Source organism: Elephas maximus, chromosome 7 (genome assembly GCF_024166365.1).
Source record: "Elephas maximus indicus isolate mEleMax1 chromosome 7, mEleMax1 primary haplotype, whole genome shotgun sequence".
Classification (NCBI taxonomy): domain Eukaryota; kingdom Metazoa; phylum Chordata; class Mammalia; order Proboscidea; family Elephantidae; genus Elephas; species Elephas maximus.
Genome location: NC_064825.1, coordinates 120,751,784 through 120,763,347, shown reverse-complemented (window position 1 = coordinate 120,763,347; position 11,564 = coordinate 120,751,784). Strand labels below are relative to the sequence as shown.

The following is an 11,564-nucleotide window of genomic DNA, read 5'->3' as shown; positions in this document are numbered from 1 at the left end:
ATCTCTTGGGAACTTGTGAGAAATGCAAATTCTTCGGCCCTACTCCATATCAACTGAAGCAGAAAATCTGGGGATGGGGCCCAGCAATCTGGTTTTAAGAAGCCTGCAGATGATTTTGATGCAGGCTCAAGTCTGAGAACCACAACTCTAAACTGGTAGTTCTCAACAAGGGGCTATTTTGCCTCCAGGGGACATTTGCGAATGTGTGGAGATATTTTTGGTTGTCAATTCTGGGAGGGAGGATGCAACTGGCATCTAGTGGGTAGAGTCCAGGGATGCTGCTCATGAAAGTCTGTTATATAAATCCTGGAAATGTGGGGCACTAAACAACGTGGAGGCCACTGAAGGAATGCCGAGCCTCCTTCCTACTAAGGCACCAAATGGAAGTCCATGAGCTCTTTGAGGGTAGTGACCGTGGCTGTTCTGTTCGCTATGCATTTCTGCTCCCCCAGAACCCAAATAGCTCTCACTCCTTTACCAGTGGTTACAATTTGCTCTTTTTCTCCATCCACCCATCTGCTCCTCCAGCTGCATGCCCAGCCGCACCCCCCAACATTAACTATGTTCAGGTGAAGCATCACAGAGGCACACAGTTCCACTGGTTCCAGGTACAGGGCAGGATGATATGGTTCAGATTGTGAAACAGTCTTTGTACAGCTTTGTTGCTCTTGTCTGTGTGAGAATAGATGGGGAGGCCAAGTTTGAGAAGACCCTGGACATGGTGATAGGTGACATGGGAGATAAGGCCTTGTTCCTGGTACTCAGGCACGGTACCTCCCATCCTCATCTCTCCAGTCTGATCCATTAAGGCCCAGGACACAGGGGTCCCTTTGGGCCCCAAAAGACAATACGTGGGGAAGGTCTGGATACAGCGCTCAATAAATCTCTGGCTGTTCTCATTGCCACCGAAGAGCCAAACTTTATTCACTAAGGCAGCGTGGGTGACATCCAACGATGAGGGCTTAAACAGCTCTTGGTTGCTGTGGAGAGGCCAAGAGAAAAGGAAAGCTCATGAGTATGAATTTTATAAGGAGCCCTGGTAGTGCACTCAGCTGCTAACCAAAAGATTGGTGGTTCAAATTCACTCAACAGCGATTCAGGAAAAAGGCTTGGTGATCTGCTTACGTAAAGATTACAGGCAAGAAAACCCTCTGAGGCAGTTCTCCTCTGTCACATGGGGTCGTTTGAGTCAGAATCGACCCAGCAGCAAACAAGAACGAGAGCAAGCAGAATGTTTTATGCTCCCTATGTGACAAAAGGTTTCTGCTTGACTATTAACCTAAAGGCCAACAATTCAAGCCCTCTCTGAGGCGCCACAGAAGAAAGGATTGGCAACCTGGTTTCATAAAGATTAAAGTCAAGAAAATCCGATGGAGTACAGTTCTACTCTGTAAGACATGGGGTCACCATGAGTTGGAATCCACTTGACGGCAACAGGTTTTATGAAGTTTTACAATTGCTCTTACCGCTATTGTCTTGAGAGACAGAGCAGGCAGAGGAAATAGCAAGTGCAAAGTCCTGGAGTATGGATGAGCGTGTGGTAACAGAAAAGCAGAAAGAAGGCTCGTGTTGTTGGAGGGAATGAGCAGGAAGGACAAGACAGGTTGAAGAGGTAGACAGAGGCCTGATTTGATAGCCTTGAAGCAGAAAGCAGGGAAAGAAGTTGGGGGCTCCTTTAGTAGTGAGAGGTACGTGTAGTGCAGAGTAACTTTTATCACACTCACATGGCCTTGGTTCTGCCACTCACGGGTGATAAGTTCTTTGCATCCAGCAGAGAAGGAACCAGTTTCCTCAGTGTCTCAGGCGCCATATAGAGGATGCACTGTGTGTGCTGGACCTCGAACCGTTTAGTGGCTGCAAGACTTTGTATCGCCTCATTCAGGCTGGGCTGTGAACCTAGACAGGATTATAAGGAGAGATGTAATTGCTCAAGTACATTCTAGGGAGAAGCTCTCCAGTGGAGTAGGAAGTGTCTAGGATTTAAATTCAGAAAAACATGGTTTTGGGGTTGGTGCTGCTGCTGTATGGCTTTAGTATTATGTATTAAGCATTTGTGTCATTTTCCTTGTTTTATACAAGTGGCAACATGCCCAGGGGTTGATTTAGCCACGGTCATGCCATTAATGGCAGCACCAAGACCAGAACCAAGTGTTCCAGTCTGCATAACCATGCAGTTTTGGTAATTAAAAGAGGTGAGTTATAAAGAAAAAGTAGCCAACATCTATGAGCACTTATTCTATTCTCAAAACGGCAAATTGTTGCAGTAATAATCCATAATTTGTCCAAACCTCCTGCTATCCATTTCCTGGGATAGAACCCTAATGCAATGAGGCTTACTGTGGTCACGTGACTTCCTTTCACCAACGGGAGAAAAGTAAATTGGATGTTTGGAGAGGCTTAAAAGTGCTTGCCTGTTGGAGCTTGCCCTCTTTTTCTGCTCTCAGTTACTCTGAAATTCATACCATACAAGTAGGCCTACACTAGCAAACCCTGGTGGCGTAGTGGTTGAGTGCTACAGCTGCTAACCAAAGGGTCGGTGGTTCGAACCCACCAGGTGCTCCTTGGGAACTCTGTGGGGCAGCTCTACTCTGTCCTATAGGGCCAGTATGAATCAGAATAGGCTCCACAACAGTGGGTGGCGGGTACACTAGGATACCTGAGAACCTACATATACTAGCCTACATGGGGCTTTATCACCCTGTCACCACAGCCAACAGCTGGCACTAACTGACAGCCAGAACAATCATTCAAACATGTGAGTGAGGTCACATTATAGCAACCAGCCCATACTCCACCCACCACCTGACCACAACTGCATGAGTAAACCAAGGAATACCAGCCAAAGCCCAGCCTAATCGCTGATTTGCAGAAATTTAAGAATCAGCAATTGTTGATTTAACTTTTGGGGTGGTTTTTCTATGCTGCAAAAGCTAACTGATATATTCAGGTATTGTGCTAAGCTCTTCCTATTCAAGATTTCACTTCACTGAAGTTTTCTTAAAACCAAACAATAGATTAGCTTAACTAGTAAAGAATGTCTGCCTTGTGCTTTTTTTTTTTTAATTTTCATTGTGTGTTAAGTGAGAGTTTACAAACCAAGTCAGTCTCTCATACAAAAACTTATGTACACCTTGTTATGTACTCCTAGTTTCTCTCCCACTAATGAAACAGCACACTTCTCCCCTCCACTCTCTGTTTTCGTGTCCATTTGGCCAGCTTCTGACTCCCTCTGTCCTCTCATCTCCTCTCCAGAGAGGAGCTGCCCACATAGTCTCATATGTCTACTTGATCCAAGAAGCTCACTCTTCACCAGTATCATTTTCTATCCCATAGTCTGATCCAATCCCTGTCTGAAGAGTTGGCTAAAGGAATGGTTCCTCTCTTGGGCTAACAGAAGGTCTGTGGACCATGAAATCTGGGGTCCTTCTAGTCTCAGTCAGACCATTAAGTCTGGTCTTTTTACAAGAATTTGAGGTCTGCAGCCCACTACTCTCCTGCTCCCTCAGGGGTTCTCTGTCATGTTCCCTGTCAGGGCAGCCATTGGTTGTAGCCAGGCACCATCTACTTCTTCTGGTCTCCAGCTGATGTAGTCTCTGATTCATGTGGACATTTCTGCCTCTTGGACTCATAATTACCTTGTGTCTTTGGTGTTCTTTCTCCTTTGCTCCAGGTGGGTTGAGACCCACTGACCCATCTTAGATGGCTGCTTGCTAGCTTTTAAGACCCCAGATGCCACTCTCCAAAGCGAGATGCAGAACGTTTCCTTAATAGATTTTATTATGCAACTTGATTTCAATGTCCCCTAAAACCATGGTCCCCAAACTCCTGCCCCTGCTACATTGGCCTTCAAACTGTTCAGTTTATTCAGGAAACTTCTTTGCTTTTGGTTTAGTCCAGTTGTGCTGACCTCTTCTGTATTATGTGTTGTCTTTCCCTTTCCCTAAAATACTTCTTATCTACTATCTAATTAGTGAAAACCCCTCTCCCTCACTCCCTCCCCACACTAAAAAAAAAAAAAAACTAGTAACCATCAAATGATATTTTCTTCTCTGTTTAAACTATTTTTTGAGTTCTTAAAATAGTGGTCTCATACAATATTTGCCCTTTTGCAACTGACGAATTTCACTCAGCATAATGCCTTCTAGGTTCCTCCATGCTGTAAAATGTTTCACAGATTCATCATTGTTCTTTATTGATGCGTAGTATTCCATTGAGTGAATATGCCATAATTTATTTACCCATTTGTCCACTGATGGGCACCTTGGGTGATTCCATCTTTTTACTATTCTAAACAGTGCTGCAATGAACATGAGTGTGCATATATCTGTTCGTGTAAAGGCTCTTGTTTCTCTAGGATATATTCCAAGGGGTGGGATTGTTGAATTGTAGGGTATTTCTAATTCTAGCTTTTTAAGGAAGCACCAAATTGTTTTCCAAAGTGGTTGTACCATTTTACATTCCCACCAGCAGCATATAAGTTTTCCAATCTTTCCACAACCTCTCCAACATTTATTATTTTGTGTTTTTTGGATTATTGCCAACCTTGTTGGAGTGAGATGGAATCTCATTGTCGTTTTGATTTGCATTTCTCTTTTTTTTTTTTTTAATGGCTAATGCTCGTGAGCATTCCCTCCTGTATCTGTTAGCTACCTGAACGTTCTCTTTAGTGAAGTGCCTGTTCATATCCTTTGCCCATTTTTTAATTTGATTATTTGTCTTTTTCTACTTGAGTTTTTGCCGTATCCTGTAGATTTTAGAGATCAGACGCTGATGGCAAATGTCATAGCGAAAAACTTTTTCCCTGTCTGTAGGTTTTGTAGGTAATCTTTTTACTCTTTTGGTGAAGTCTTTGGATGACCAGGGGTGTTTGATTTTTAGGGGCTCGCAGTCATCTAGTTTCTGTTCTGCATTGTTAGCAATGTTTTCTATAGTGTTTATGCCATGTATTAGGGCTCCTAGCACTGTCCCCATTTTTTCTTCCATGATATTAACCTTTTTAGATTTTGTATTTAGGTCTTTGATCCATTGTTAGTTTTTACACATGGTGTGAGGTATGGGTCTTGTTTCATTTTTTTGCAGATGGCTATTCAGTTATGCCAGCCCCTTTTCTTAAAGAGACTGTCTTTTCCCCATTTAACTGACTTTGTCAAATATCAGCTGCTTATATATGGATGGATCCATGTCTGGATTCTCAATTCTGTTTCATTGGCCTCTGTATCTGTTGTTGTACTAATACGAGGCTGTTTTGACTACTGCAGCAGTATAATAGGTTCTAAAATCAGGTAGAGTGAGGCCTCCCAGTTTGTTCTTCTTTGTCTGTAATTGTTTACTTATCTGGGGCCTCTTTCCCTTCCATAAAAAGTTCGTGATTTGTTTCTCCATCTCATTAAAAAATGTCGTTGGAATTTGGATCAGACTTGCATTGTGTCTATAGATCGCTTTTGGTAGAATGAGCATTTTTAGAATGTTAAGTCTTCCCATCGACGAGCAAGGTGTGTTTTTCCACTTATGTAGGTCTCTTTTGGTTTTTTGCTGTAGTGTCTTGTAGTTTTCATTGTACAGGTCTTTAATGTCTCTGGTAAGATTTATTCCTAAGTATTTTATCTTCTTGGGGGCTACTGTAAATGGTATCGATTCGGTGATTTGCTCCTCGATGTTCTTTTTGTTGGTGTAGAAAATCCAAGAGATTTTCAAATGTTTATACCGTATCTTGATTCTCTGCTGAGCTCTCCTATTGGTTTCAGTAGTTTTCTTGAGGATTATTTAGGGTTTTCTGTCTGTATGATCATGCCATCTGCACATAGAGATACTTTTACTTCTTTCCTACCAATCTGGATGCCCTTTATTTCTTTATCTAGCCTAATTGCTCTGGCTAGGACCTCCAGCAAAATGTTGAATAAAAGTTGTGAGAAAGGGCATCCTTGTCTGATTCCTGATCTCGAGGGGAATGCTTTCAGACTCTCTTCATTTAGGATGATGTTGGCTGTTGGCTTTGTATAAATGCCCTTTATTATGTTGAGGAATTTTCCTTCTATTCCTATTTTGCTGAGACTTTTTACCATGAATGGGTGTTGAACTTTTTCAAATGCCTTTTCTGCATCAATTGATAAAATCATGTGGTACTTCTCTTTTATTTATAGCATGGATCACATTAATTGTTCTTCTAATGTTGAATCATCCCTACATATGAATCTTGCTTGGCCACGGAGAGTTATTTTTTTTTTTTTTGATATGTTGTTGAATTCTATTGGCTAGAATTTTGTTGATGATTTTTGCTTCTAAGTTCATGAGCCTTCTTTTTTGCCAATGCCTTCAGAGCAGCTTGGACTTCTTCCTTCAGTACCATTGGTTCCTGATCACACGCATTAGCATTATGCTTTTACTACTCCTAAGACAGATTTGTTTGTTCGTTTGGCAGTCCATGGTATACTCAATATTCTTCGCCAACACCACAATTCAAAGGTGTCAACTCTTCTAGAGTCTTCCTTATTCATTTTCCAGCTTTCACATGCATATGATGCAAATGAAAATACCATGGCTTGAGTCAGGTGCACCTTAGCCTTCAAGGTGATATCTTTGCTCTTCAACACTTTATAGAGGTCCTTTGCAGCAGATTTACCCAATGCAATGTGAATCTTGATTTCTTGACTGCTGCTTCCATGGCCGTTGATTGTGGATCCAAGTAAAATGAAATCCTTGACAACTTCAATCTTTTCTCCATTTATCATGATGTTGCTCACTGGTCCAGTTGTGAGGTTTTTGTTTTCTTTATTTTGAGATGCAATCCGTAATGAAGGCTATGGTCTTTGATCTTCATTAGTAAGTGCTTCAAGTCCTCTTCACTTTCAGCAAGCAAGGTTGTGTCATCTGCATAATACAGGTTGTTAATGAGTCTTCCTCCAATCCTGATGCCCCGTTCTTCTTCATATAGTCCAGTTGCTCCTATTATTTGCTCAGCATGCAGATTGAATAGGTAAGGTGAAAGAATACAACCCTGATATACACCTTTCCTGACTTTCAACTGATCAGTATCCCCTTGTTCTGTCCAAACAACTGCCTCTTAATCTATGTAAAGATTCCTCATGAGCATAATTAAGGGTTCTGGAATTCCCATTCTTCTCAATGGTATCCATAATTTGTTACTATCCACACAGTTGAATGCCTTTGCATAGCCAATAAAACACAGCTAAACATCTTTCTGGCATTCTCTGCTTTCAGCCAGGATCCATCTAACATCAGCAATGATATCCCTGGTTCCGTGTCCTCTTCTGAAACTGGCCTGAATTTCTGGCAGTTCCCTGTTGATACACTGCTGCAGCCATTTTTCAATGATCGTCAGCAAAATTTTGCTTGCATGTGATATCAATGATATCGTTCTATAATTTCCACATTCGGCTGGATCACCTTTCTTGGGAATAGGCATAAATATGGATTTCTTCCCGTCAGTTGGCCAGGAAGCTGTCTTCCATATTTCTTGGCATAGACAAGTGAGCACCTCCGGCGCTGCATCTGTTTGTTGAAACATCTCAATTGATATTCCATCAATTCCTGGAGCCTTGTTTTTCGCCAGTGTCTTCAGAGGAGCTTGAACTTCTTCCTTCAGTACCATCGGTTCTTGATCATATGCCACCTCTTAAAAATGGTTGAACGTTGACTAATTCTTTTTGGTATAATGACTCTGTGTATTCCTCCCATCTTCTTTGGATGCTTCCTGTGTCGTTTAATATTTCCCCCATAGAATCCTTCACTATTACAACTTGAGGCTTGAATTTTTCCTTCAATTCTTTCGGCTTGAGAAACGCCGAGCATGCTCTTCCCTTTTGGTTTTCCATCTCCAACTCTTTGCACAAGTCAGTATAATACTTTACTTTGTCTTCTCGAGCTGCCCTTTGAAATCTTCTGTTCAGTTCTTTTACTTCATCAATTCTCCCTTTTCGTTTAGCTGCTCGAAGTTTGAGAGCAAGTTTCAGAGTCTCCTATGACATCCATCTTGGTCTTTTCTTTCTTTCCTGTCTTTTCAATGACCTCTTGCTTTCTTCATGGATGATGTCCTTGATGTCATTCCACAACTTGTCTGGTCTTTGGTCACTAGCGTTCAATGTGTCATTTGTATTTTTCAGAGGGTCTCTAAATTCAGGTGGGATATACTCAAGGTCATATTTTGGCTCTCGTGGACTTGCTCTGATTTCCTTCAGTTTCAGATTGAACTTGCATGTGAGCAATTGATGGTCTGTTCCACAGTCGACTCCTGGCCTTGTTCTGACTGAGGATATTGAGCTTTTGCTTCGTCTCTTTCCACAGATGTAGTCAATTTGATTTCTGTGTGTTTCATCTGGCAAGGGCCATGTGTATAGTCACCATTTATGTTGGTGAAAGAAGGTATTTGCAATGAAGAAGTCATTGTGACTTGTGAAATTCTATCATTCGATCTCTGGCATTGTTTCTATCACCAAAGCCATATTTTCCAAATACTGGTCCTTCATCTTTGTTTCTAACTTTCGCATTCCAATCACCAGTAATTATCAATGCATCTTGATTGCATGTTCAACCAATTTCAGACTGCAGCAACTGATAAAAATCTTCTATTTCTTCATCTTTGGCCCTAGTGTTTGGTGCATTAATTTAAATAATAGCCATATTAGCTTGTCTTCCTTGTAGGTGTGTGGATATTATCCTATCTCTGACAGCATCGTGCTTTAGGATAGATCTTGAAATGTTCTTTTTGACAATGAATGCAACACCCTTCCTCTTCAAGCTGTCATCCCCAGTATAGTAGACTATAGGATTGTCTGATTCGAAATGGCCAATACCAGCCCAGTTCAGCTCACTAATGCCTAGGATACGATGTTTATGCGTTCCATTTCATTTTTGAAGATTTCCAATTTTCGTAGATTCATACTTTGTACATTTCAGGTTCCAATTATTAATGGATGTTTGCAGCTATTTCTTCTCATTTTGAGTCTTTCCACATCAGCAAATGAAGGTCCCAAAAGCTTTACTCTAACAACGTCATTAAGGTCGGCTCTGCATTGAGGGGAAACCCTGGTAGCATAGTGGTTAAGTGCTACGGCTGCTAACCAAAGGGTCGACAGTTCGAATCTGCCAGGTGCTCCTTGGAAACTCTGTGGGGCAGTTCTACTCTGTCCTATATGGTCGCTATGAGTCAGAATTGACTCATCAGCACTGGGTTTGGGTGGGTTCTACATTGAGGAGGCAACTGTTCCCCAGTCATCAATTGAGTGCCTTCCAACCTGGAGGGCTCATCTTCCAGCACTATATCAGACAATCTTCCACTACTATTCCTAAGGGTTTCACTGGCTAATGTTTTTCAGAAGTAGACTGCCGTGTCCTTCTTCCTAGTCTGTCTTAGTCTGGAAGTTCAGCTGAAACCTGTCCTCCACAGGTGACCCTGCTGGTATCTGAATACTGTTGGCATAGCTTCCAGCATCACATCACACGCAAGCTCCCACAATAGGACAAACTGACAGACACGTGGGGGCATTGGTGAAAAACAAGCATTGAAATTATGGTAGAACTCTGCAGTGAAGCCATCTGGGCCTGGGCTTTTTATTTTGTTGGGTGTTTTTTGATTATCTTTTCAATCTCTTCTTTTGTTATGGGTCTATTTAGTTGTTCTACCTCTGTTTGTGTTAGTTTAGGTAGGCAGTGTTTTTCTAGGAACTCATTCATTTCTTCTAGGTTTGCAAATTTGTTAGAGCACAATTTTTTGTGGTAATATGATATGATTCTTTTAATTTCAGTTGGGTCCATTGTAATATCACCCATCTCATTTCTTATTGGCTCTATTTGCTTCCTGTCGTACTTTTTTTTTTCTGTTTGGCTGATGGTTTATCAATTTTGTTAATTTTTTTCAAAGAACCAGCTTTTGGTCTTGTAACTCTCTCAAATTGTTTTTCTATTTTCTATTTCTTTTGATTCTGCTCTAATTTTTATTATTTGCTTTCTTCTGGTGCCTTAGGGTTTCTTTTGTTGCTCTCTGTTCAAGTTGTAGGGATAATTCTTTGATTTTGGCCCTTTCTTCTTTATGGATGTGTGCATTTTTTGATATAAGTTGACCTCTGAGCACTGCTTTCACTATATCCCAAAGGTTCTGATAGGAAGTGTTTTCATTCTCATTGGATTCTATGAATTCCTTTCTGCCACCCTTGATGTCTTCTATAATCCAGTCTTTTTGAGCAGAGTATTGTTCAGTCTCCAAATGATTGATTTCTTTTCCCTGCTTTTTCTGTTATTGATTTCTACACTTATGGCTTTATGGTCAGATAAGATGCTTTGTAAGATTTCAATGTTTTGGATTCTGCTAAGACTTGCTTTATGACCTAATATGTCGTCTATTCTAGAGAATGTGCCATGTGCACTAGAAAAGAAAGTATACTTGGTTACCGTTGAGTGCAGAGTTCTGTATATGTCTATGAGGTCAAGTTGGTTGATTGTGTCATTTAGATCTTCTGTGTCTTTATTGAGCTTCTTTCAGCGAAAGTGGTATGTTGAAGGCTAATAATTGTGCAACTGTCTATCTCACTTTTCAATGCTGTTAGTGTCTGTTTTTTGTATCTTGCAGCCCTGTCATTGGGTGCATAAATATTAAATATGGTTATATCTTTCTGGCATATTGTCCCTTTAATCATTATATAGTGTCCTTCCTTATCCTTTGTGGTGGACATAACTTTAAAGACTATTTTGTCAAAAATTAATATCCCCTCTCCTGCCCTTTTTTGGTTGTTGTTTCCTTTATATATATTTTCCCCATTCTTTGAGTTTTAGTTTGTTTGTGTCTCTAAGTCTGAAGTGTGTCTCTTGTAGGCAGCATATAGACGGGTGGTGTTTTTTGACTCCATTCTGCCACTCTCTGTCTCTTTATTGGTGCCTTGAGTCCATTTACGTTCAGCATAATTATGGATAGGTATGAGTTTATTTCTGTCATTTTGATGTCGTTTTTGTGTGTTGTTGACAGATTCTTTTTCCTGCTTAATTTTTTCTGCTGAGTAGTTTATCTTTATATGTCTCCTTTTCTTCTTACTCGTTGTTCTTGATTTTGTTTCTACTGAGTCTATATTTATTTCTTGTATTTTATCTTGATGAGTAGGATAGTTATTCTCTTTTGTGGTTACCTTAATACTTACCCCTATTTTTCTAAGTTTAAACCTAACTTTTATTTCTTTATACTACCTTGCCTTCCTCTCCACATGAAACATCTATGACATTTCTTAGTCCCTCTTTATGGTTTTAATGCTGACTTTTTTACATAATAACATCGCGGTTTCCTGGTTTTGAGCTTTTTTTATCTTGATTTATTTTTGTGATTTCTCTGTCTTGGTTGACATCTGATTGCTCTGTCCAGTGTTTTACTCTTGGGTTTGGTTTTTACAAATTCCCTGAACTTGTGCTTATCTGGAAATGTCTTAATTTCACCTTCATATTTAAGAGTCAGTTATTCTTGGACCCCTGTCATGGGTGGCTGGGTGACCTGAATGGAGCCACCAGTCCTTATGCCCCTGATGTGGGTAGGTGAGGACCCCGTTTAATAGGCAAAGCTGCGTCAA

General features: G+C 40.7%; 1 protein-coding gene across 1 annotated transcript in view; it reads right to left on the bottom strand.

The window, feature by feature from the left end:
* Window positions 1-577: 577 nt before the first annotated feature.
* The window catches only part of LOC126080869 (glycine N-acyltransferase-like), a 34,752-nt gene continuing 23,765 nt past the window's right edge, over window positions 578-11,564 (bottom strand). Inside the window, exons 5-6 of the mRNA XM_049892062.1 lie at window positions 1,725-1,896; window positions 578-980 (exon numbers count right to left, since the gene is read on the bottom strand). Of these exons, the coding sequence (XP_049748019.1) occupies window positions 578-980; window positions 1,725-1,896 (575 nt within the window). The remainder of the gene's footprint in view (window positions 981-1,724; window positions 1,897-11,564) is intronic.